Source organism: Centruroides vittatus, unplaced genomic scaffold (genome assembly GCF_030686945.1).
Source record: "Centruroides vittatus isolate TY-2023 unplaced genomic scaffold, ASM3068694v2 contig_439, whole genome shotgun sequence".
Classification (NCBI taxonomy): Eukaryota; Metazoa; Arthropoda; class Arachnida; order Scorpiones; family Buthidae; genus Centruroides; species Centruroides vittatus.
In genome coordinates, this window is record NW_027122239.1 from 3,615,345 (window position 1) to 3,640,630 (window position 25,286).

Consider the following 25,286-nt stretch of genomic DNA (forward strand, 5'->3'; position numbering starts at 1 on the left):
AAATAATCTAGTTAAATTTGGTCGTTTTTAGAAATTTTATTAATAAAACTCTGTAATAAATATGCAATTACCAGTATCTCATGCACAATTCCTCTGTGAAAAATATTAAAAACCATAAATATCGCTTTGATGACAGTTAATTTTCATTACATGTACAAGATTTATTAGATATAATTAAACTTTGATATATTGAGGTATCAATAAAGAATAAATTTTATACTAATATATAATCTTTATTAAATAATTTATTTATATAAAAATATATAAATTTTTAAAATAAAACTACCCATAAATTAATTATAATCAAGTTATCGCATAAAATATTTCCCGTAAAAAAGTCTTGCGATTATAAAGCTATATATATATATAGCTTTATAATAATTAATATATTAATATGGTATTTAAAGTTTCTGATTAAATTTATATATATTAAATATATTAATTTAATTATCTTACTTTTAATAATTCAATTATAAAAATTTATTCATTAATTATTTTGTTTTGTTACATATATGAAAATAAGTTGTGTATTTTATTGTTTTTTCAGAGGTTTTTCTGCAAAACATGTAATCAAATAAGCTATATTATTATTGGAATTATTCAAACAAGTAACCTATATACAGTATATATTTCTATTCAAATGAAACTATAAATTCAACAATATAATAAAAATGAAATCTATCTTTCTAAAGAGTGTACTTTTTATATGTTTTTTAATTTTCTATTGCGAGGTAAGATTATATGTTAATTATACTTATTTAAACGTACATTTAATTGCAATTAAATGAATCATTTTGATTGATTAGATATTGTTATAAGTAATTTTTGATTTTAAAAAATTGTTAATTATATTCATTCCTACATAGAATTTGTACGGTAAATGTACATCTTCCCTATTTTATAATTGTTTTTGATGAATTCAATTTAAATCAGATTATATTTTAACGAAATTATTATTGTTATTATTATTTCACTTTTATATTTCTGTCTGAAAATCATTTGATAACTGAATACAGTAATTTATTTAAAACAATATCAAAATATTTACTAAAAATATTAAATATTTTTATTAAATTTTTGAAAAACTATGAAATGTTTTTATTGTATTTAAATATACTCATCCCATACATTGATTGTTTTTAAACTTTCAAATGAAATTGTAATGTGAAGCATGATTTAACTTCCACAGATGTTTTCTGTATTTGCAATATGTATTAGCAGATATTTAACAATAGCTATACATCTATCATGTCCTTGGATAAGTTCTGTTAATTTTTACTTTTATTTATTTATTGGATTAATATTTTAACTTAAATAAGACTGAATTCATATTTACATACGTATGTTAATAATGTGAAAAGTAACTCAGATAATTCAATAAAAAGAATTGTTATGTTATTAGGAAAATAATATAGTTTATTATAAATGCCAATTTGCAACTTTTACTAGATAATTAAATAATTTATTTGTTTTGAATTTGCACAAATATTTATATTTTATTTTCATTTAATTAATTATACTGCAAGTTTAACAAAAATAATAATTACAAATGTCTCTTAAGTGTTACGATAAATTATTGGAAATTTAAGCAATACGATAAATAAAAACTGTAGTAAATTTTATACTTCTTAAACAGTTATAAAATAAATTTATTTTTTTCTTTACTTTTAAAAACCTTTGAAGCATAAAATATGTTACTTTGTGATGATATAAAACACAAAGCAAACAAGTAAAAGAACAACCTTCTGACCAATGGTCATCTCACTATCTCACTGACAAAAAATAAAGAACCTTTAACTAGGAGTAAAAAACAATAGAACTCCATCTGGTGTACGAAATATTATACAGGTTACATATTATACATTCAAAGTGTTCATAATTTACTTTAAGAAAATATTTTATTTACATATAAAAGACAATATAAGTAATCTTTTGAGTGTAAAAAAATCAATTGAATATTAATGAAGATACAGAATATGATCTTATAAATACAAGCATTTCCTGTTGCTGAATATATGAGTTCTAGATTTTTGGCTCTCAGTATTTTACATTTTGTAATAAGAACAGACAATACAACTGCCCAAAATGCATACTGTTGTTGCAATAAATATTAAGTGTTTATCAGTCTCTGTGTGATTCCATCTAGTGCTTGAATAGTATGTGATAATCCTACTGAGAGCTGAAAATCTAGTACTCATATATTCAGCTCTATTAATAGAAAGATATAAAACACATCACCAAGCATCTCCTGCTTAATGTCTTCCTGTTTAATGTTTTTCCAGTAAAAAAAAAAACCAAACTTCATAGGACAGTTGAATCTCTTGATATACTTCTTAGAACAATGTTTATATAGGAGAAATTTGTTTATGTCTCGAAAAGTCCATATAACAAAACAATATTGGTAGTCTCAAGTTATATTCCAAATAAAATGGATCAGAATGTTAGAATCACATTAATTGTTTTGAAAAGCCCCAAATGTCCAGAAATAGAATATGCATTTCAATTATTGGTTGCTTAATCATAGTGTCAAATCATACCAACCCCTCCTACAGCAGAAAGCATAAACATGCATTTTGTGATGTCACTAACAGTAGTCAATCAATTTTCCAATTGTATTCTTTGCTGTGCCATATCATCAATGTAATATTTGTTGTATGGATGTAGATTATGCATGTTACTGCTTACAAAGCAACTGTTTGCTAATCAGAAAGTAATATATTAAGCATTTTATATCCTAGGATTGTAGTTTTTAACTTTATGTAGGTGTTGTATTGTGTTTTAGTTACACTTTTGGAAATTAGTTGAGAGTTTTGAGTTGTGGAGCATTACAATTTTTCCATTTAAAATAAAAGAAATAGCTCTGGGTTAATGTTTTTCTATAGAATGTCTGATTTTTAGAAATTCCTTATGTTAGGATGCTTGTAGATGGAAATGATATAAAAATATTTACTGCTTGATTATAATAAGCATATATTCTCATATTTCTGAAATTAAAATCCTTTTTTTTTTAATCAGGTAATGATATACTATGTAGTATTGCTTCATTGTTCCTGGCCACACTTAGAATATTCAAATCAATTTATTAATTCCTTTCAACAAAATCAACCTTTGAAAGTTATGCTTCTTGCTGATACTCATCTCCTTGGTTCAAGAAAAGGACATTGGTTTGATAAATTAAGAAGGTAAAAAGATCCTTATAGTCCTTTTGTTTAAAAATCATAAGAAAGTTATGCAATATATGTTACCACAATTTCATAATCATAATTTCTAATTGCTATTGTATTATATTGTAAACAAAATGTACAGTAAAGCATCTATTAATCCAAAGAAAATCTATTAATCAAAATTGACTTCAGAGTATACTAATTCCAGAAATTATGAAGTTTTTACATAGTAACAATTGCCAAAAATCTACAGGCCCATTATTGAGCTAGCTTGTTATTAATTTAATTATTATGTATTTTTTATTTTGAATACGATATATTAAGAAAATATAAGTTATATATTACAACTATTTTTATTTCTATGCTTTGCAATTGCAATATTTTGCACGTTTGATTATATCTTTATCATTTTATATATTAAATATACAAAATCAATAATATATTAAGTCAATGTTTTCTCAATAGCAATAAAAATTTTAAGATACAATAATTTTTTAAAGATTTTATGATTTGTCATTTTTGACATTGATTTCTTATCTTTAATATAAAAATTAATAAATGTTGTTTTAATTTTCACAATCAAAAACAGAACTTATTAAAATTTATTGTCTTGATTACATCATTCTACAGCTTGACATCTTTAATTTTTGTTTTTCAATGACACTGTTTTGTAATGACAGTGGTAGATTTGTTTTATTATTAAACTTTTTTGTATTTAATAATCAAATACAGTTCTATTTAAAAACATTAAGTATATTTTAAAGCGTTTTGGATGAAGAAAATAAATAGCACATTTTATACATTTTTTATTGATTCTTTAAAGTTTGCTTGGAAATGTGTTCATTCCACTTACACAGAATTTCAAATATATCAGACTATTAATATTTATTCTGATAATTTAAAATATATAATAAATTTTATAATTAAGAATTCAGATATTCATTATTAAACTGCTATGTTTAATAACAAAGTATGATGTTTGAATTTTAAATATTATTTTTTAACTTTCCATTAATTATTATTAGAAATATATTTAATTTAAAAAGTGAATTAAGTCTTTCTCTTTTTTTGTTTTTTCTTGCATTTTAAGTAGTTGGCAACTTTTATTTAGTGACAATAATTATCATAGGTTAGAATAAACAAGGTATGAAAACTAACTTTTCACAAATACATTAGAAATCAAATATATTAAACTATTTTATATATATATATATATATATATATATATATATATTTGTATTAACAGTTAATATTGTGCATGTATTTTATATTATTTGCTTATGCAATTAGTTAGCCTATAAAATATTTTCTTATTTATATATTTCCATATATTAATTAATTATTTATATTTAATTTTTTAATTGCTTACATATTTAGAAAATAAGTTTAATATATTTGTTTTCTTTTGATGTAATATATTTGTAAAAGGTTAATATTTCAATATTTTGATTCATCTTTTCTTATATGATTCAGCAATACAAGCTAAAATTAAACATTCATTCATCATTTATTAATGCACATATAAAGTAGTACAATATTAGCTCAGCAGAAATGAATTTATAAAATATATTAAAGTATTTTAATTTAAAAATATATGAACTAATTTTACATTATAACTTTATTGATTTTCTTGAAGCTTCTTAGCTTCAAGAAAATTCTTGAAGAGAGTTCTTTAATTGTTGTTTTTCTTAAATCATATAATTTGATAAATTAAGGACTTATTGTACAGGAATTGTATTTTACATGAATGAATTAAGTTCTTTAGTCATTATGCAGAATGCATTTCAGGTGCTAGATTTGAAGTAGCACCTGAAATGCATTCTGCATAATGACTAAAGAACTTAATTCATTCATGTAAAATACAATTCCTGTACAATAAATCCTTAATTTATCAAATTATATGATTTAAGAAATACATTATAACTGTTTCAAATTTAAGATAAATGTACAAAAAAAATTTAATAATTATTGCTTTGTTATAAAATAAAGGATAAATATGTAATAATTAATTGTTGAATATTCTGTTCTTTGTATTGATTTAAACTTATTTTTATTGATTATTTTTAAATTATTAAGTTGTTGTTAAAATTGCCGAATTTACTTTAAAAAATTTTAGAAAAATGTGGGTGCCGGGAGGCGGACTGAGTCTCGTTCCTCCTTTTTACGGCTAACAAGTCCGTTACCCGGGGGCCTTGCGGGTCTCCTGAGAATACGGGCAGCAATGGAATGATTTCGCCTAGACCGCATAACGTAAGGGGGTTCGGTCCTGGATTCGCTGAGTTAGCAGGCCCTGTTGATGGTTGAGGATGGGGTTCCATTATTTATACTTACAAGTAAGCCCCCAATTTGACTCAAATCACCCTTGTTACTCAGATACGGCCGTTTTGTTTTTCTTACCGATAGTTCAAAAAAGTCGAACCCCACTCCTGAAAAACCAATTTGTGGGAACGCTGGGGGTAGGACGGAGTTGTGACCCCTTTTTGGCAGCGTACAGGTCGGCAAGACCCACCCCACTCCTGACACCAATTTGTGGGCGCCGGGAGGCGGACTGAGTCTCGTTCCTCCTTTTTACGGCTAACAAGTCCGTTAGACTTGCCCACGTCAAGATGGCGGTTCGGATAAGTTACACGTTTTGCGTTACGGGAGTGGCGGAAGTGGATAGGTTCGACGTTAGAGCGGCGGATGCTATTCTTCGAATAGAGAACATCACAACTAATGAGAATAATAACAAGGATTTAATTGGACTAACATAATCGATACAGTTCGCTAAGTACTGCCGACCAAGAGCGGCTTTGCGGAGGGAGAGTTCACACGATTAGGGGGTCATACCTCGGGATTGAGTTGATTCCGAAACGGGTCCGGTCGTCGTTAGTCGGGGTCCTTGCGACTTCGGCGTTCTCGCACCTTGTCTAATTGACTCTACGTAATCGACCCCTCCCTTCCTCCCTCGTCGCCCGTTTATTGAGGTGGTCACGTTGTTTGGGCCCACCAATCCGCACCTTTTGTTGGTTGTTCCTTCTGATGCAATTTCGTTTCCTTCTGATTCACATCCCTTTTCCTTCCACCCGCACGGGAAAAGGATGTCTTACTACTGGTGAACTTCCAGTGGGTCCGAATTCTCACAAAAACAATAATAATTAGATTGAAAATTTAATTATTAATTAAGAAATCGATAAAGATGGAATCAGTTAGCATTAAATAAATATTAGAATAATATATGTATCATTTGTATTAATAAAATATTTAGATAAAATAACTCTAAGAACATATGTTAATATTTTTGAATGAAATTATTTTATACAGTAGACTCTCCCTTATTTCATTGATCAAAGATGACCAAAAATTTTCAAAAATATTGTACATTACTCCAAGTCTTATTTTTCTGTATTGCAGTGTATATATTTTTAAATTTTTTTTTTATTAAGGTTGTCTTGAAGTAGAAGAGCACAATGCATCGATCACCACTGACATGATAATGATGACGCATTGGCATGATGTAGCAGCTTGTCAGCAAATCAAGAAGAACAAAACAAACAACTTTAACACAATATTTTCAAAATTAATTATAATTGTAGTTGTCAAAAATAAGCATCAGAGTCAAAACAAACATTTCTTATATATACATTAGGCATATATGTTAGTCTTGTTTAAAAATTATTACACTCCCTTATCCAGATTTCAGTGGCATAGCGAGGGGGTGTATCATTCACCGGACGCCACTTGCAGAGGGGCACCCAAATGGTCTCCAAGACAAACTATATGTGTTTCTGGGGGGGAAAGAGGGGCGCCAATAACGTGTCGTGCACCGGGCACCAGTTATGTTCACTACGCCACTGCCAGATTTTTTCTAATATCTAGATCGCTTTTGCCCACATTAGTTTGGATATGGGAGAGTCTACTGTGTTTTCTTTATTTTTTGTATTAATTAACTAATAAATAATTATTTCTTCTAATTAAGGGAATGGCAAATGTACAGAGCTTTTCAGACAGTTATGACTATTCACAATCCAGATGTTGTGTTTGTATTAGGTATATTTACAATCATTTTAAAATTTTAAATATTTTTTCCTTAATTAATCTGATACTATTGGATTTTTGTTTAATTTAGGTGATTTGTTTGATGAGGGGCTTTGGTGTAGCAAAAAAAGAATTTAATTATTACATTCAAAGATTTCATAGTCTTTTCAATGTTCCACAAGAAACAAAATTGTTTGTTGTACCTGGTAATCACGACATGGGATTTCATTATTGGTTAGTAGAATGAAGCATAAATCACTCAACATTACTATTAATTAAACTGTAAACTGAATAATATATTAATTTCTCTTAAAATGTTAAAAGTTTAGTTTTGAAATACTAAATATATTTTTTAAATTTAAATTTAGTAAGAAGTAAAATCTAATTATTAAAATTACTTTTAGGAAATTGAATATGATATTCATTTCATGTTTAATAAAACCTCAAAAATGTTTTCTGTAAAACAATGATAACTGATTTTAAAATCAAGGTCAGCAAAAAATTCTCCATAAGAAGAATGACTTTCTATTTAGTGTTTTTATTATTATTATTTTTTTTAATAAATTTATATATTCCTTATATAGAAATTTTTACTATTTTTAGGATGGATGATTATTTAAAACAACGATTCGATGCTGCTTTTAACATATCATCTGTTGATCTAATAACACTACGAGGAAACTCGTTTGTTTTATTAAACAGTATGGCTATGGAAGGCGACGGATGCCATTTTTGTAAATCTGCCGACAAACAATTACAGAAAATTGCAAATATTTTAAATTCCAATAAGGTTATTATTTTATTAATTAAAATAAATTTCACATTAATAAGTAAGTAAAATTTTTTTAGTTGCAACATTTATATGTTCATGTAATAAGCAGATATCCATTTTTACCGAATAAATTTTATTACATACTTATAAAATTAGTTATATATTTGTTATTCACATTACAAACAATAAATTTATTATCATGAATCAGGTCTTATTTTAATTGTTTAAAAATAAATATTAATAGCTTTTTAGCGTCATTAATAATTCATTATCATTATCATAATCCATAAAGTACAGGGTGTCCGAGAAGGATCTTTATCATCCTAAACATTAATAATAAAAATACTAACAGGTGAAATGAAATGCAGTTTGCTGCAAAAGAATGAAGAAGACATCTAAGAGTTTTTTCTGGTATCGATTGCCTGAGGTAGATGGATTAATTGGTTGTGGAGGGAAGGATACAGTTAGCAATCCTCACTGTTACACCGCAAATGTTAAAAAACACTTGGAGGGAAATCGAGCAGACTCACCATTGTTCATGCTACTGTACTAACGGAGCACACGTACTGTACGTGAATTGTATCCTTTCCTTTAAAACAGATATATCAGAAACAGGTGTTTGATAAACTTTGTCTTTAACATAATCCAAAAAAAAGAAATCAAGTGGAGTTATGTCGGGTGATCGTGGAAGCCAAGATATGGGTCCTCCACGACCAATCAATCCATCTACCTCAGGCAGTTGATACCAGAAAAAACTCTTAGATGTCTTCATTCTTTTGCAGCAAACTGCATTTCATTTCACTTGTTAGTATTTTTATTATTAATGTTTAGAATGATAAAGATCTTTCTCGGACACCCTGTATTTTAAGAACATTCGTAATATATCATTGATTGAAATGTTATCTGTTGTTAAGAGAAAGTACTTATTTTAATTATTTTGTTATATGTTTTACAAAAAAAATAACTATTAGAAAATATTAAATGAAAAATGCTAAGGTAAATTAATTTGAAGTGAAATATTAAAATATATTCAATTCAATATAATTTAAAATTTACTTAACATTATACATAATGATCATAATGGTAATTATTTTAAATTTTCAATTTTAGATATGTTTCTATTTGTATTTTTTGAAATTATATCTATTTTATTGCTCTACTTTTACAGTTTTTAATAATGTCTAAATGTTTACGTAGCCTTACAATATTTTTATAATTCTTTACAATTTTTACCAGAATTTTTATATCGTACATATACATCAGCTTAAATACGTATACATATTAAATACACTTAAATACATACATCCTGTAGTAACTTTGTATAGATGTGATAATCATTATTAAATTTTAAAATTTACATAATTTAGAGAAGTGATTTAAGAAAGATGGTAAAATATAAAACTATAAAGTAATAATAAATAAAAGCAACACACAAAAATTACAATTATTATATGATCTTTTTTTTATTATTAGTTTTTACTTAGATCAAGATTATATAGGTTATAATTCTTACACATATAAAGTTAAAACTATATTTTGTAATTTGATGAATATTTTTATATTTGATATTACATTTTAAAACAATTCAGCCTTGTCGATAAAATTAAACGAACAAATCACGCTTAACTTTCAGAAATTAAAAGTATTGTTATTTTTTTTAGCACTTTTAAGATCTCTCTTTTAATATTTATTACTTTACACTGTAACTTTCTCTCTGTCCTCTTTGATTATCATACATTATGCATTGTAATATTTTAAAAAACTTTGCTACAGTAGGCTGCAGTCTTTTGGAAAATTTGGTTCCGGATATTGTTCCCAATTCCAGAATTTATCCAAAAATGATGAGATAGTCAAATTATACAGAGTTCATTCAAATCATTCACAGTGTTGGTCTGTTTCTGACTTTGAATGGCTACAGACTGCATTTCTTAGTTTTTTTCACTGGAATTGCTATTTATTATGCAAAATTTGAATAAGAATTCAATAATTTTATAATTCTTATGCAGTAAGATTTTATAGTTTTTTGTTTTGAAGTTTTATAGTTAAATATTTTATCAACCACTCACCACACTGGGATATAGTTAATCACATACTCCATTTTGTCAATGACCTGGCAAGAGTTGATTGACAACACAGTTTAGCCATTCACTGAGTCCCGGTAGGACAACTCTTGGCACAGGCTCAACGTGGTTTTAATAATTTTTAGAACTTATATTTGAACACTAGTTCGAATTTTATTCCAAAAGCTGTTACAAAGGACCATTGGGGAATCATTACAAAACTCGATGAAGAACTCGGAAGGAGTTTGAAAACGTTTGTTTTTGTTTGTTTTCTTTATCTGCACACCACAATCAGTTCAGAGTATGTGATTAAATATTTTATCGATGTTTTTAAGGAAATTTTGGAGCCTTTTTAAAACTACTTGATAAATATCAATATTTTTTACTTATAAAATTTAAATTTGATTTGTTAATTTGTTTTACATTATTTAAGTAATTTATAAATTAGACAGAGAAGTAATTTTATAAAACTTCACCAAATTTAATGCACAGTAACATGTATATGAGACAAGTTACTTTGTTCAAATAATCCAACACTCATTCATGTATTAAATTATTCAAACTATTTAAAAATTTAAATGTAGAAAAATTCTAAAATGAAATTTTTGTTTTTCTCAAATATGAATTAAGATATAATTATTTAAAATTCTAATTTTAGAATGAAAAAACAAATCAACATTATACTAATGTTGAAAAATTGCAAAATAGCAAGCCTATTTTCTTACAGGTAATTTAAAATTATTATGTACCAACTATGTATTTTATAAAAATAGTTATATTATAAAGTATTTATGAAATACTCATAAATGCATCATTTATGAACATTTCAATGAGTAAAACTTTTCATTGCTTTTTTAATTAAAAAATTTCTTTTAGCATTTTCCCATGTATCGTTCATCAGATAAAAATTGTAATGAACCAGATAGCGCACCTCCAGAAGCAAAATTTCAAATTTTTCGTGAGAAATGGGAATGCTTATCCAAGGAAGCTTCTGATAAAGTAAGACCTCTATTGAAATGATGTAGCAATATACAATAAATAAAGAAATATAATTATATATATATATATACATTTAAACAGGTTTTAAAATTATTGAATCCTCGTGTAATTTTTACTGGACACACTCATTACGGTTGCCATGTAATACACAATGAAGACATTCACGAGTGGACCATACCATCTTTTAGTTGGAGGAATATTAATAATCCTAGTTTTATATTAGTAAGTTTGTAAATAAGTTTTATTGCTAGATAAATTTTTTTAAATTCATTAGATGAATGATTACATATTCATTTTATAAACTTTTTATTACTATTTTATACAGGCTGTTTTTACACCAGATAGTTTTGCTATCAATAAATGCTACATGCCAAAAGAAAATACTGTAATTTTAACTTATGTTTATGGTACAATTTGTTTTTTAATTTATCATCTATATCATGTCACTAGAAAACTAAGAGTGAGGGTTTTTAAGAAAACACATTAGATATGATTGAAATATTATTATAAAAGATTGTGTTGTTATGATTATGAAAAGTCATAATGCATAGCCGTTTATCGTGCATTGAACTCCTGTACATCATACTTCTCCATTAGCAATGGAGTCATACTAGCCATCTATCTAACTCCTTTCAGGGGAAAAGTTTTGAATTGAAATAGCATGACTTCCAGTTTGCATCAGAAATTCGTATATAGTTAATCGGGACCTCCTGCAGTTAAGTTTCCATATCTGGTCTTGCCTTTTATCTATCTAACTTCGTACTTGAGATTAAGGAAAGACAGACAGACAACAGTTGGAATTTAAGTAGTAAATTAATTGCATTTGGACTTTTTTAATAATATAATTTTTCAGCCAGGACACACACGTCCCATCCTGCATGTGAAAATTATGTTAATAGAAATTCAGGAATGGAAAAAAAATGATGAAACTGTTTATATGAAATTTTTTATATTAAAATTTATTTCATTTTCAAATTTTATAGTTTCAAATTACTTAAAAATTTTTATTTTTACTTAATATATATACAAATACTTATTTATCTTGTATAATTTAAATTTTTAGAGTTTTAAATATGTATATTACTGTAATAAAAATTTGGAAAGTTTAAAATATTTTGTTTGTTTGTGTTTTGTTCAAACATATTATAAAATAAACAGATACTTGATATAAAGTTTATTTTTTTATATATTTAATTATTTTTAAAGCAAAGATAGTAGTAGGATTAGAATATTAAATTTTAAATTAAATTAGAGAAATCATTGCGAAATACAGTTAATTTAGCTAGGGAGAGAATCCGAATGAGCCATGCCAACAGCCAACCAATCAATATAGTCATTATTATCGTAATCCATGTTAAAAATATGTCTTTTTCTTACTAATTTTTCCATTGTTTTCTTTCTCATAAGTCTATTTTTATAACCAGTTTCTAAATCATATTCCTGTTTATGAACTCTTTCGGGTTCTTCCAATATAATATAAGCTGGACATTTGTCAACAGAAGTTGGTTTCCGAAATAAATTTCTTTTATTCTGCTTATCTTTTTGATATTTTTCTGTTCTAATTTTTTCACTGTTAGTTTGACATTTATGCAGCAATTGTTTTCGGGATACAAAGATTTGAGAAGAAATTACATGAATTAAAAAGAATTCTGAAACACTTATACTCTCAGCATATATCTGATGCTTTGATTGATGAACAGATGACATTACTAAATATTCTTCTTTATAAGAAGAAAATATTTCAGTTTCTCTTATTTTTATTAAACTGATCTTTTCTGTACTCCTTTCTGTACAAAAATATTGTTTTGCAATAAAAGGTTTTTTGCTAATTATTGATTGATTGTTTGATTTTTGATTTTGCTGTTTCATTTTTGCTTTCCTTTCAGACAATTGGATGGTGCTTTTATTTTGTAAATTTTCGATATTTGCTATGTTTTCTAAATTGATTGATGATAAATTGGACATAAATTCACAACATTTATTCATGTCAGGTATTTCATTTTTATATTTCAATATATCATCAACAGATAAACAATTTTCTTGGACAATTATTTCTTCGATTAAATTTTTAATATCATTCTTATTTAATTTACTTTTGAATGTAGCCGTCGATACTGCATTCGTCTTGTCTTCTTCAATAGACTCCTTTAAATCCATGTTGTAATTTATAACTTCAATAGGAATTGCACTTGAAACTTCACTTTCGTGTAAACTTTCTTTTGAATCCTCCAATTCATTGAGATCTTTGGCTTCAAGAAAGAATAGATGCATTAATATTTCTTTTAGTGTGAATTTTATTTCTTCGTGAAACTTTTTGTTTATCTGTAAGTCATCAAACTTCTCTTTCAAGCTTATTAAATCATGTACTTTTAATGTGTGATCAAACACCTGCTCATTGGACATCATTTCTGTGATGTTTGAAGTCATCCAATCTTGAATATCCTAATGATAAAGTTTGTATAATACTAAATTATGGTAAAATAAAAGGAATTAATTTTAATTATTGATACCTTATTTTTTAAAATGTTCTTTATTCTTTGTAAAGAATGATCATTAAAATATTTGATTGAACTATCTGATCCTTTCTGGTTGGTGTGAAGAATATGCTCGTTTACTATTCCGTCATTGCTAAAGGAATCTGATGCAATGTTCTTTGCATGGTGTAGAGATGATGAGCAGCCTTCTATGACACTTTCTTTATTTTTAATTTTATTATTAGATAAATTTCTGTTATATTCCTTTCTAGGTTGATAAAATGAATATAAATCCACTGAATCTCCTTTAATTGACCATTCGTAATTGTCTGATTTTGAACATTTTGAAGAACTTGCTTTATATATATTAGGCTGCCCTTTCATAATATAACTGTTATTAATTGAAGTGTATTGACTTTTAGATTCAGATTTTTTTCCCCATTCTTTATACTCTCCGTTTACAAATGGATTGAGCAAAAATTGTTTTTGATTCAAATGCTCTTCTCTTGATGGAGATGGGTGTAATATTTCAACATTTTTCTTTCTTTTTGTTTTAGTTAACATTTTCTCTTCACTGTATGCAAACTTTCAAATATATAACAGATTTTGATTTATTAAAGGAAATTCAAAATAATTTCCTGTATAAATCCATATCAGATAGCAAAATCTTAAAGAATTGACAAGTGATATAACAATAACTGTTATATACATTTTTGTAAAACTAATTGTTGATAAAAGAATTGATGTTTATCTAACAAAATAGATTGAATGTTATAATCATAAATTGAAATTAAAGATTCTAAACAGCCTGTAACATATTCTATTATTTCTGTTTTCTACACAAATATGGGAGCTGTCACTTCTAAGGTAATGAATGTAAGTTTTTATATTTAACATGTCTAATTAACTATGATTGACTGATTAATGTGAGGCACCAGCACATTAAGGCTATCTGGCTAGCCACACATACATCATTACAGGAGATTCTGATCTACAATGAGTCAGAACTTCCATAATGGGTGAAGCCAGCATGGATGAAGGATGGAGAATGGTGTCCCAACCCATATCATCCATGATAAATTACGAGGATCTTCATTGGATTTGAACTCTGATTACCCATATAAGTCTCCTACAATTGACTATGTCAGATTCCGTTTCAACTTATTAAAACTCAAATGGTATGTTTAAAATTGTTGTATGTTGGGCATCTTCATAATGCCCAATATATAATAAATAATGCTACCATCAAGGATTAAGATAATAATCAGCAACAAGATTTCAACTATATCTATTTTAGATATCTAAAGTAGATAAAATCCATTGGCGGCTCATGGCATTTAATTTGACGGTGTTGTTGCAGGAAGGCTGGAGGCACTCAACCCTAATGAAATCGTCATACTTTTATTGATAAAAACAATTTGTCTTAAAATTAATCAAAACCAGTGCTAATGAAAACACGAAATCAATACGATTTTATTAGTGACATGCCTCTTCTGTGACAGCACCCCCGTATTAGAAGGCCGAATGGACGAGCGGTCAAAGTAGCAGCCTACCACTCTGGGGGACCCGGGGTCGAAAAATCCCCAAGAATTTTTCGTGGGGAGGGGTGTGTCCTTCACCCCCCGGCCGCCCATTGTGGGCCTGGCCGAACCCATAATGAGCTTGCTAAAACAGGTCCTCTTAGTGCCCACAGGGAGGAAAGAGTTAAAAAAAAGCACCCGTATTAGATGTTACCAGCTGTGGGTTTGCGCCCGCCCAACGGGTTGGTCACGTGGAGTTTTCTGGGGTTTTTTCACGTGTCTACAACAAGGTCAGTTTCCTACAGAAGGCACCAAAGGGGTGCATTCCGAGAAAACTCCTACAGATCGCCCATGCGATGCATTGGTCAAATCCATCAATAAAACAATGAAATAATATAACCTACTTGTTGGTATATTAACTTTATAGATATAAATTTTAAATACGTTGCCTGATCTGTATACCTTGATATTGTATTTAATTTTCAGTTTATATACGATTATAACGATTCAGAAGACGAATTAGACCGACCGACCAAACAATTAGTTCCATCGAGAAAGAAACTTTCGTTTCTTTCTTTCCGTACCGAAAATGAGTTCGAAAAACGAACGATATTCATGGAAAATGATCCCGGTAGAATCGATAAAAATATAAAATATCTGTTAGATGCCCAAATCTACGTGTTGTATCTGAACAGAAGGCAAAACGATTCTCTCGACGTACGTCTTGATCGGAACAGAAAATTAAGAGCAAAAAACTTCAACCGCGTACGAGAAACTTCAATCAGTTATAAATCCGAAAGTGTAGCTCCTAATAAAAATCGAATTTTTATACCTTCGGCTCTGAAGATGAACGACATGAATTATAACGATAGCGGTGCAGTATCACCAAGTATAAAGTATTATTCTTCTGATACAGATTTTGAAAACGGTAGAAAGATATCGAGAAAACAGGGTTATTATTCCGAAAGCGAAGAATCCGATCAAGAAAATTGGAATTCGTACGGAGATAAAGGAAATTATAAAACTGTTGTGATGCGGAAGACCAAATGGCTCCCTAATACGAATAGAGACGTAAGCATCCCTGTCGAAACCGTAGACGTAAATGGTAGATCTACCAGGAAGGGAATCCCGACTTATGTCGAAGCTACGATTAACAAGAAACGGATATCTTGCCATCAAAATGCACCGAGAGAAGTGAAAGAGGCATCCAGGAATGTGTTCATTCAAGCGAAACTAAAACCGAGAAAAGAACTGAAGAAAGATCATCCTCCATTCTATGAGAGATAAAATTTGTTCCCTTTCAAATCATTGATGATTTGTATGATTTTATACAAATTTTATCTAAATAAAGTAAAATTTTTGTTTATTTTAACAATTTCAAGTTCAATTGTATGGATACAATATGGGTGAGGAACAAAGAGAATTATTGAGCAGTGCCAGATTGCGTGCTGCAGGGCGTAGAATCCCGGATCCTGTGGTCTCGAAATTGGGAAAAAATAAAGAAATTTTACCGTTCCAATTATATATCATAATATTTATAAATAATTCTAAAGTTATAATTAGACATTATTAGTTTAAAATATCGTCAACTTATGTAGAGATGTCCCAATCTTCTGTGCCTGGAGGCCTTCATTGACTAAGTATACTCTTAAATTCTTATTTCTATATATCCTTAATCTAATCACCGATAAGATTATTTATTAAATAATTTTCGTTTAAATTCTTTGTTCTACTATTTTATTTTCTGAATTTGAATGAAGTTTTCCTATGCTTACAGGAATTCTTCTCAAACAATGGTGAATCTGCGCCATCCTTCAAGATTTCGCATTGTTAGGGGAGAAAGATGGTTTAGAAGTACAATAAACTCGCTTATCGCGTGTATGTTAAATGTATTTGTTTGTTGGCTATTTCTGTACATTTAAAACATTATAATATGAAGGAATGTAATCTCAATTTACGTCAAAATATGATTCGCTTTACGATTGTTTTCTATAAACGAATTATATCGTAAGAGTTTACTGTATTTGATACAAGATTACGAAGGCACAACGCCAAAATATTAGTCTATATTGTGCAGTATAAATTACATGTTATACAAAATAAAACCGAATCTAATATTAAATATAAAACAAACTAAATCAGTATCGAATTATGAGTAGATATGTGGGTGGAGGAGCATTATATCCAACATTGGCGAGAAAATTGTGGAATTTTGAGCAGAATTCATACGTATAGATATATGAATAATAAATAAATAGTTGTAATTATTCATAGTTCTTTGACTTATGAAAAAGCTTCAAGGATCACTGATCACGGAAGCTCTCCTCGCCTCCCGACGTTTATATTGGGCCCCCAAGAATTTGGATATATCCAAGGCCTTGAGAGTTTATATGAGGATCGGGATAAAGCGGGTCCCTTTTATCCCTTAGCGAGCTATTTTAGCTTTTTTAAAAGTGAAATAAGTATTTTTTTATCAATAAAAAGCAGTCTTAAGGCTTTACAGATTAATATACGTATTTTCTCCGGACATGGGGAAATATTCCCAACTTTCTTCCCTCGACGGTCTCGCATATATCTCCGCTCAGGAGTAGACACTAAAAATAGTAATTAAGCCAACCAAATTAATTTAAAACAAGGAGCGTAGAAAATTAGACATTGCTCAAATGCGTTTTTTTTAGACAAATTTTAGAAGCTACACCAAATAAACAATGGCAAAAAGGAAAGGCTTAAAGTCAGAATATATAATGGAAGAAATACAGAACTACCAATAAAAATGGCTACGGTGTTTTAATTAACGGAATGTTAAGTGCGGAGAGAACGCCGGTGATCCGTTCGAGTTTAAATTAAAAAATACCCAATCACATTGCAGTAAAAATAATATTAAAAGTTTATTTCTACAACACCATGTATATATCTACGGAAGTTTGCAGAACACGTAGCGATTATAACTTAATTAATTTGAATAACGGAATGTTAATAGATGATGTTACGCTGTCGCGACCGGCCCAAAATATCGGTGTAAACACTGTCGCAGATTGTACCTTTGTAAGTTATTTTCAATATTTTGAATCTTTGTTTAAAAAATATTATTAACTGTATGCAAGAAAACAATTTTATTGTTTATAGACTAAAGAGGGATCGGCGAAAACTGTAAACTGCAATTTTTAATTATATTTTAAATTAATTTAAAATATGTGCTCTCCGCCTGAAATTACCAGTGGCTTGTTTGTCCCTGTACATCATACTTTTCCTTTAACATCTATCTAACACCTTTCAGGGAAAACTTTTTGAATTAAAATAACTTGACTTCCGGTTTGCATCGGAAGTTCGTATATACACCGGACATTCGATAAGGCATAACCCGCCGTCTTCCAAGCGAAGCACGTGTTTTTAGTATTCTGTACCCTAATTTTTTGTTAAAATGTCATCAAAGAAGGAATAACGCAGCCAGCGAACTACAGTTTGTCAGTTCGAGATAGTTAAAACACTTCGGCTCTAGCCAGGGTCGGGTTTAGGCATTTCGAGGCCTTCGAAACTATGTGAGGCCCCTTACCAACCCTTACAATTTTAGAAGTCGTTCATACAAAAAAGATAATTAACATAAACATATTAATTTTAATCATAGATGTTTTATTGTTAAAAGGTATTGCAACATATTAGAAAATGAGGTACAATTCAAAAAGGAAAACACTAAAAATTTCGTTTTCGTCACTTTTCGATGGCAAAAACGCTACTTAAAGTTAAGAAAAGCTACCTATAAAAATCAAATAAATTTTATATTAAAAAGAAGAAATCACTAGAAATATAATATAAACAATATTGATTACTAATATAATTAAATACTACACAAAATAAAAAGTATAGTATATTTTCTTGGTTTGTAAGAACAAATTATTTCAAAATTTGACTTCAATTTTCTTTTTTGTAGAAATGTTTGAGCTCCCTTGAAACTCGAGGCCCTAAGCTCAGCTTACATAGCTTACTTGTAAATTCGGCCCTGGCTCTAGCTTTTCTCGTAATTCATTACATAAATGTAATAGTAATGGCTTCGAAAGACGACAAAGTTCTTTAAAGCGTGTATCGTTCAGCCGAAAAGCATTATCTCGAAGACGAAAAACCAAGATTCGTGACGTCCAATGCTAATTTTCTCTATCTCTAATTGCTCGTGAAGTAATATCATCCTTACACCTAAAGTCGCCATGTTCTTTTTACTTTCGTTACGTTCCTAACGGCACCTCGAGAGTGATCGATAAGCTTAGTCATCGCACGTGGCTATCGGAACCGAAAACGAAATGTACGGCCCAGAATAGCATTTTCACAGTTAATTGAATGCAAATCACGTGGTTCCGATAGAAACTGGTTTTTATCGTATTCGTTAGCTTAACGATACTACTCAGAATAGGTCCCCTGGTCTCGTCTTTTCTCTGTCTAAGTCCGTTCCGGAGATTAATAGAAGACACCGCACAGACGGCGGCGACAGTGGGAATTCATAGGTGTACAGGTACAGTACAATTTTTTCAAATGCAGCCCGATGACATCAGACATTTCATCAGCATGCAAATATGATAAGCAAAGAAGAAAGCAACGCAAGCGACATCGGTGTTCACGGATATAGAAAATTTTGTTTAAATAAAAAAATTGTCGATTGAAACCAATTTTTAAATATTAATAGAAATTTGAATGCTAACACTCGTTACTGGATGGCGAGATAACGACGAAATGCAACTTCGAAAGGAGATTTTAGACGATTTATGGAGGAAACGATACACTTTTAAGAAATTCGTACGAGGAAGACGTTTCAGATGGAATTCAAATAGAACTTTTAAAATTTCCTAAGCCGTTTTGTAAATAAATGGCTTAGACTTGTGAAACACCAGCAATAAACGCGCAGAATTGCTATAAATTAACAATTCCAAGGCGTCAACAATAGACTTATTGTTGCCAGTTGCTTACAAACAGTAATGCAACAAGGAGCTTGGTAATTGACTAGTATATATGCAATAGCGACCGGCCGGTATTGCACTGTAGGGGTCGCCTCAGTGCGCTACGCTCCGCCGTTTGTGTCGTCCTGAGCTTGTAGGCTCTGGGTTCGATTCACCGACGCTCCTTTTCTTAAAAAAAAAATAGATAAATAAACAGGCATCCTAGCTCCTTTGCTGGGCGGGGGGGTTCCCCATGGACAACTGTCTGCTTGTTGGGCGGATCCGGCGCCCTGCGAGGAATCGCAGTTGGTCGATTACATCCGGATTACGATACGTATTCCGATTCCGCCCGCAGGCCCCTTTTGTGGCTGGGCCGCCCTCCGGGCTTATCCCGTTCTTGAGCCGCTCTCCGGGCTCCCTTTGGGATTTTCGCTTTATCGGCGGCCCTGGGGCCCACTGTCCCGTTGGGAGGACCACCAAAAATACAAATAATATAATATATGAACGACGCGCCTGACCGTGTTCCAGTCTGTCGCGCACGCGCGTTCATTCATTTATTCTTACACAATCACACACTTCCTGCACTTTCAAATCAATTTTTCTGCTCCACAACAATGTAATTCCTTTCGAACCCCCCCTAAAATCACCATTTTTATTGTAAAATTCGTCATTTAGCCTTGAACAATGCAATCGACAATGTATTTCGTAACAATGATAACAATTGCTTAACGACAATAAAAAAACTGAATTAAATTTTCCATTCGGCGTAAATATGTCTATTTTTTCATTTTACGAGGCGAAATTATGCAAAAATGATTATCGTCCACATAATTCTCTCACCATTTCTTTCAAACCTTACTCTATTCGTTACATCTAAATACTAAAATCTTATATAATATAAATTCCTTTATAGAGCAGTGTAGACACAAACCGGACACCACTACAAAACACCGGATATGATGATAACTTGGAGTGTCGGAGCGCTCTTTCGCGGTTCGGCGAAAACGTGATGGATTTAAACATGGAGAAGACTATTTACACACCGATGTGTGTTTTTCTAGAACATTTTAAAAAAAAAATAAAACAAAAAACGCAACACAGCTTCGAGTGACCAGCTGTGCTTATATGTAAATTAACTAACGAAAAAAAGCGATTTATATTGGATGTATCAGAGTAGAACGCCTATTTTAAAAATTACATAAATATAGATCGTTAGTATAATAGATTTTCGCAATACTACATAGAAGAATATCTTGAAAAGAAATTACACGGATTACAGAAAAGCACGGGCAGATGAGTTAATTAACAGAATGGCAGAAAATGTGTTACCCGAAGCTACCATTCGGTATATACAGGAAGCGAGATCAATTAAGAACACGAAGATGACAGAGCAGGAACACTTGATTTTAACGAACACGACCAGAATGTACCAAATCCCGTACTCGTAGATGATGATGAATTATTTAAAACGTTATAATAAGTACATGATTTTAAAAAGAAATATTGATAAATTTTGTATTTATGAGAAACTCTTTAGTTTTTATTTTCAAAATCCTAACATTTCCTTTCATTTTCAGGAATGTGTCGATCCGTTTCTTCAATTTCTGTCAGTTGATGTATGTAGTAAGGTATGCACACGGTCAAACTTGCTGTTAACAAAAATATTAACGCGGCTTCATTCGCGAGCTATTAAAAAAAATCGATAAAACCTAATAAAAATTTAACAAAATTTAAAAAATTATAAAATAAAATAATTACCGACCCGATTTTCTGAACTCTCTTCGTCAGAAATCAAATATCCAAATGTAATAAACGTTACCAAAAGCCCAAAAAGTAAATTAATACTCAGAAACAAATTCCAGAATTTCAGGTCGAATTTTCTATATGACAGCTTAAAAATTATAATTATGTATTTAATCAGTTAATTAATAAATTATACAATAAAAAAATATCATTTGAAAATATTAAAAGGCGTGAACTAATACCAGGAAATGATTTTAAATGATAACAAATGTAGGGATCGAAAGAGACCCGAGCCATTTAATTTTTGAGGCCTTCAGTGTATTTTTAAAAAGCGTCAAAAAGTATATTTTTTTAAACGATAAAAGTTGTTAAATAAAATTTTTCAATACACAAGAAATGCAATGGAATGATTGATTGTAGCAAATGTTTTTGAGGCCCCAACCCAAGTGGCCCTACCGACTTCTCTGTGATAGTGTTTGATACTGTAATTAACTTGTATAAGAGAATGTTAAATTCCGAACATTGGTATCAATTGATATCATTTTAAGTGATATTTTTAGTAAGGAATCTTACATTATCGATGGAATCTTGTACTCTAGAAGAAACCGAGTCTAACAATTCTAATTTTTTGTTTATTCTTTGTCTAAGATGTAATATATCATCAGAAAATTCATAATCTGTCAAAACTGAAAAAAAATTTTATAAACAAATTAATATCCATCAAATTTAAATATTATGCCTACTTTGGATTGTTGAACTTGACGGAGAAGGTTCCATTTTGTAATTGTTTACATTAAATAAAATGCATGTAACAATGACTTTTACTAAGAATTAAACTAAATAAAGCATTCATAGAATATTTTGAGTATAAAAAATATTAATGCATCTGAAATCAATTCGAATCATTAATATTAAATACATAAAATCTTATTGAAAATGATAGTAAAATTTGAAAAATTTAATGATAGTTCAAAAATTGTTTGCACAAATATATTTCCAATTCATCCAACACAGTACAAAATCCATCAATCAGTTGCGTAACTTTTCCGGCTGTTACGAGTTTGTATTTTAAAAAATAATTAAAAAAATATATTATTAAGCAAAATAAATAAAATTGTGTGTGGCGCCATCTGTTATGAGATTTTGTCATAAAAAACTTTTTATATTTTAATTATTATAAAATGGCAAAAAGCTTAATTTTGAGGGGAGAGATGAGTTTTATATATAAAAGAAAGTGTAAATGATGAATAAAATCTTTATTAAATCCTACTTCTCTTGAGATATAACACACGACTTCCTCAATCTCGCCATTTCCTCCATCTTTAACCACCAAAATTTAATAGCATCGATGCCCCTCGTATACAAGCCACCATGCCAAATTTCGTTATTTAATCTTTATCCCATCCTGAGATATTAAGCGAAATACACGCCAACACACACGACACCCCCCACACACACATATACACACATATATACATATCCGCGGAATCCTGCAGAACGTGTTCCTAAATTCCGGTGGGAGTGAGCGCTGTCGAACGGAAAACGGCCGCTTGTAGCAGTAGTTTACGGTGGAAAGCAACATGGCGTCCTCCATGGCTCAGATAGTTTCGTTTCCGCGTCCATTATGTGGTTTTATGAATGAAAATTTAGAAATTGTGAAAGCGCGAGTTAGCGCACGCAAAAATGTGTCTTTACGAATTTTTTTCGAATGGTAGCCGGCATTCAAATTTTTTTCGTGGCTATTTTGAATGTTCTTTCAACAAATGATCCATTTTATGGTTAAATTTTACAATTGGGACCCTTCTTTTGCCCTTAAAAGCTCATATTTTAGAATTATAGATTCCTCCATCACGATACTATCGATAGTGCGGGCGCTGCCATCTTTTTTTTCTTTCACCGTCGTTCCTAAATGCCTACGAACAGCAGCGCACTCCCGTAGTAGCGGAGACGCAGAGCGACCTCTATTAAAGAACACACCCATGGAGCAGTCACCTATTCCATATCAAACAAGCGAAAGGAAAGGAAAGGAAAGCAGTCACCAATTATGCCGGAAAGTCCGTTGTTCGCAGCCAGTCCGTTGCTCGAGTTACGTAACAGCCAAACAGAAAGTCCGTTGTTCGCAGCGTCCGTTATTCGAGGCGTACGTTATACGAGGCACCACTGTATTATAAATGTATTGTAAATTATTTTAGATAAAAATAAAATCCTGTCTACGTTATATCACATATTTTATTGAAAATTTTGAGATGATAATTTTTATAATTTTGTGTATTTGATCGAAAGAAATTATAATAGTCTTGATGATTTCCGATTTGTTACTCCTCAGCATGTCTTTTCGTTATCGGATAGTGACTGAAAACATTTCTGCCGCTCTTCACTTACGTTAAGTTTACGTTCTTCCTCCATTTTCACTCGTCTCTGTTCATTTTCGACATAATTTTGGCAAGTTTTTTGTATATCTTCTTCTCGATCTCTGCATTTTCTTTCTTCAACTTGCCGACAAAAATCCCTTTCTTGTTCGTTCAATTTCTCCATTTTGTGATGGCAACATTCCAATTCCTTCGAAGAGAGATCTCGAGTGGAAGAATCGCAAGCATCCGAACAATTTAAATTTTCCGATTTTGATTCGCTATTTTCATCGCAGGGGTCTACACACTTTATATATTTTTCTTCGCATTCAATATCGCAACTGATATTTTGAGAGAGACATTCATTTTGTCTGCAACTATCCGCTTCCTCTTCGCAGCACATATCTTTAACAGCAGAACGGGAATTAGTCTGCCAGTGGCATTTGTCTTCTGCACAATTATTCTGTCGTTCTGTGCAGCATTTATCTTCGGATGAAGAGCAATAATCTGTAGAAGATCCACCAATATACTTTTCCTTACATTCCTCGTTCCTTACATCGGTGGATCCAGAATCACATTTATATTGATTCGGATTATCTTTTTCGAGAAGAATTTCATTTTGTTTTTGATCTGAGCTGTCCACGTTTTCGTTGTTACTTTTTTTATCCAATATTTCTTCTTCTTTTGCAGATTTGTCTTCGGTTTTTGAACTGGAAGACGTTTTATCACGACGAGAAAAGAACGAATTCCACTTTGGCATATTTAAAAATTAATTGCAGAAATTTTGTAAAGCCAGAAATTAACGTATAATAATGGATCTAAACAGTGAGCTATTATAATATTGTTGCTTAATATCGTTGTACGAAACAATAAATATATTACATATTACAAATTATCTTGGTTTATTATTAATTATATTTCTGGTTAATGTTACCCTAAGTATACAAAATGGCGGCTGGTCTCCGATTCCAGCAATCAGAAGACAGGGAACAGTGGGGACCACGTTCTAACCTAACCTAACCAAATTAGAATAGATTAGGTTAGGTTAGGACGTGGTCCCCACTGTTCCTTGTCTTCTGATTGCTGGAATCGGAGACGAGCCGCCATTTTGTATACCTATGGTAACATTAATTATATTTCTATATTTAGGCCTTAATAAGATATAGAAATGATAATAAATAAAAATGAAAATGGAGTCTAAACTGTAACAGTTTCCTTTCCAAATAAACAGTACAAAATATTTGATTAATACAAATATATATTTTTT

General features: G+C 30.1%; 5 protein-coding genes across 7 annotated transcripts in view; 2 read left to right on the forward strand and 3 right to left on the reverse strand.

Moving 5' to 3' along the window:
- PGAP5 (Per1-like protein PGAP5) overlaps positions 1–12,125 on the forward strand; it is a 31,210-nt gene extending 19,085 nt beyond the window's left edge. Inside the window, 10 exon segments of the mRNA XM_067272502.1 lie at positions 550–731; positions 3,016–3,182; positions 7,123–7,193; positions 7,273–7,304; positions 7,306–7,415; positions 7,785–7,971; positions 10,672–10,740; positions 10,890–11,012; positions 11,094–11,234; positions 11,338–12,125. Coding sequence (XP_067128603.1) covers positions 672–731; positions 3,016–3,182; positions 7,123–7,193; positions 7,273–7,304; positions 7,306–7,415; positions 7,785–7,971; positions 10,672–10,740; positions 10,890–11,012; positions 11,094–11,234; positions 11,338–11,499 — 1,122 coding nt within the window. The 5' untranslated portion in view covers positions 550–671 and the 3' untranslated portion in view covers positions 11,500–12,125.
- On the reverse strand, positions 12,101–14,050 carry LOC136977076 (uncharacterized protein PF3D7_1120000-like). Its single transcript, XM_067272515.1, has 2 exons — positions 13,523–14,050; positions 12,101–13,454 (listed from the first exon to the last, which is right to left on the reverse strand). Exons 1-2 carry the CDS (start codon positions 14,048–14,050, stop codon positions 12,291–12,293), a joined length of 1,692 nt encoding a protein of 563 aa, XP_067128616.1. The 3' UTR covers positions 12,101–12,290.
- Positions 13,838–16,391, forward strand: LOC136977066 (uncharacterized). 2 transcript variants are annotated; one of them, XM_067272504.1, is made up of 2 exons: positions 13,838–14,362; positions 15,493–16,391. In XM_067272504.1, the coding sequence occupies exons 1-2, from the start codon at positions 14,333–14,335 to the stop codon at positions 16,291–16,293; spliced, it is 831 nt and encodes a 276-aa protein (XP_067128605.1). In that variant the 5' UTR covers positions 13,838–14,332; the 3' UTR covers positions 16,294–16,391. The 2 variants fall into 2 exon arrangements, with proteins under 2 accessions (XP_067128605.1, XP_067128606.1); XM_067272505.1 differs by having other exon boundaries at positions 13,839–14,353; positions 15,493–16,390.
- Positions 16,392–21,445: 5,054 nt separating this feature from the next.
- On the reverse strand, positions 21,446–22,464 carry LOC136977112 (uncharacterized). Of its 2 annotated transcripts, XM_067272552.1 has the most exons (4): positions 22,415–22,464; positions 22,245–22,348; positions 21,691–21,819; positions 21,446–21,614 (listed from the first exon to the last, which is right to left on the reverse strand). In XM_067272552.1, the coding sequence occupies exons 1-4, from the start codon at positions 22,446–22,448 to the stop codon at positions 21,483–21,485; spliced, it is 399 nt and encodes a 132-aa protein (XP_067128653.1). In that variant the 5' UTR covers positions 22,449–22,464; the 3' UTR covers positions 21,446–21,482. The 2 variants fall into 2 exon arrangements, with proteins under 2 accessions (XP_067128653.1, XP_067128654.1); XM_067272553.1 differs by lacking the exon at positions 21,691–21,819.
- A 1,529-nt stretch (positions 22,465–23,993) lies between these two features.
- Positions 23,994–24,779, reverse strand: LOC136977077 (uncharacterized). Its single transcript, XM_067272516.1, has one exon. It carries the CDS (start codon positions 24,777–24,779, stop codon positions 23,994–23,996), a length of 786 nt encoding a protein of 261 aa, XP_067128617.1.
- Positions 24,780–25,286: the final 507 nt, after the last annotated feature.

Excerpts from the sequence above, each read along its gene's own strand:
- LOC136977076 (XM_067272515.1), bottom strand. The coding sequence starts at position 14,050 with ATGTTAACTAAAACAAAAAGAAAGAAAAATGTTGAAATATTACACCCA. Across the intron at positions 13,455-13,522 it reads AGAACATTTTAAAAAATAAG|GATATTCAAGATTGGATGAC; the intron begins GTATCAATAATT and ends CTTTATCATTAG.
- LOC136977066 (XM_067272504.1), top strand. The coding sequence starts at position 14,333 with ATGGGAGCTGTCACTTCTAAGGTAATGAAT. Across the intron at positions 14,363-15,492 it reads TCACTTCTAAGGTAATGAAT|TTTATATACGATTATAACGA; the intron begins GTAAGTTTTTAT and ends TTTAATTTTCAG.
- LOC136977112 (XM_067272552.1), bottom strand. The coding sequence starts at position 22,448 with ATGGAACCTTCTCCGTCAAGTTCAACAATCCAAA. Across the intron at positions 22,349-22,414 it reads GTCAAGTTCAACAATCCAAA|ATTATGAATTTTCTGATGAT; the intron begins GTAGGCATAATA and ends CAGTTTTGACAG. Across the intron at positions 21,615-21,690 it reads AAGAGAGTTCAGAAAATCGG|CTCGCGAATGAAGCCGCGTT; the intron begins GTCGGTAATTAT and ends TTTTTTTAATAG.
- LOC136977077 (XM_067272516.1), bottom strand. The coding sequence starts at position 24,779 with ATGCCAAAGTGGAATTCGTTCTTTTCTCGTCGTGATAAAACGTCTTCC.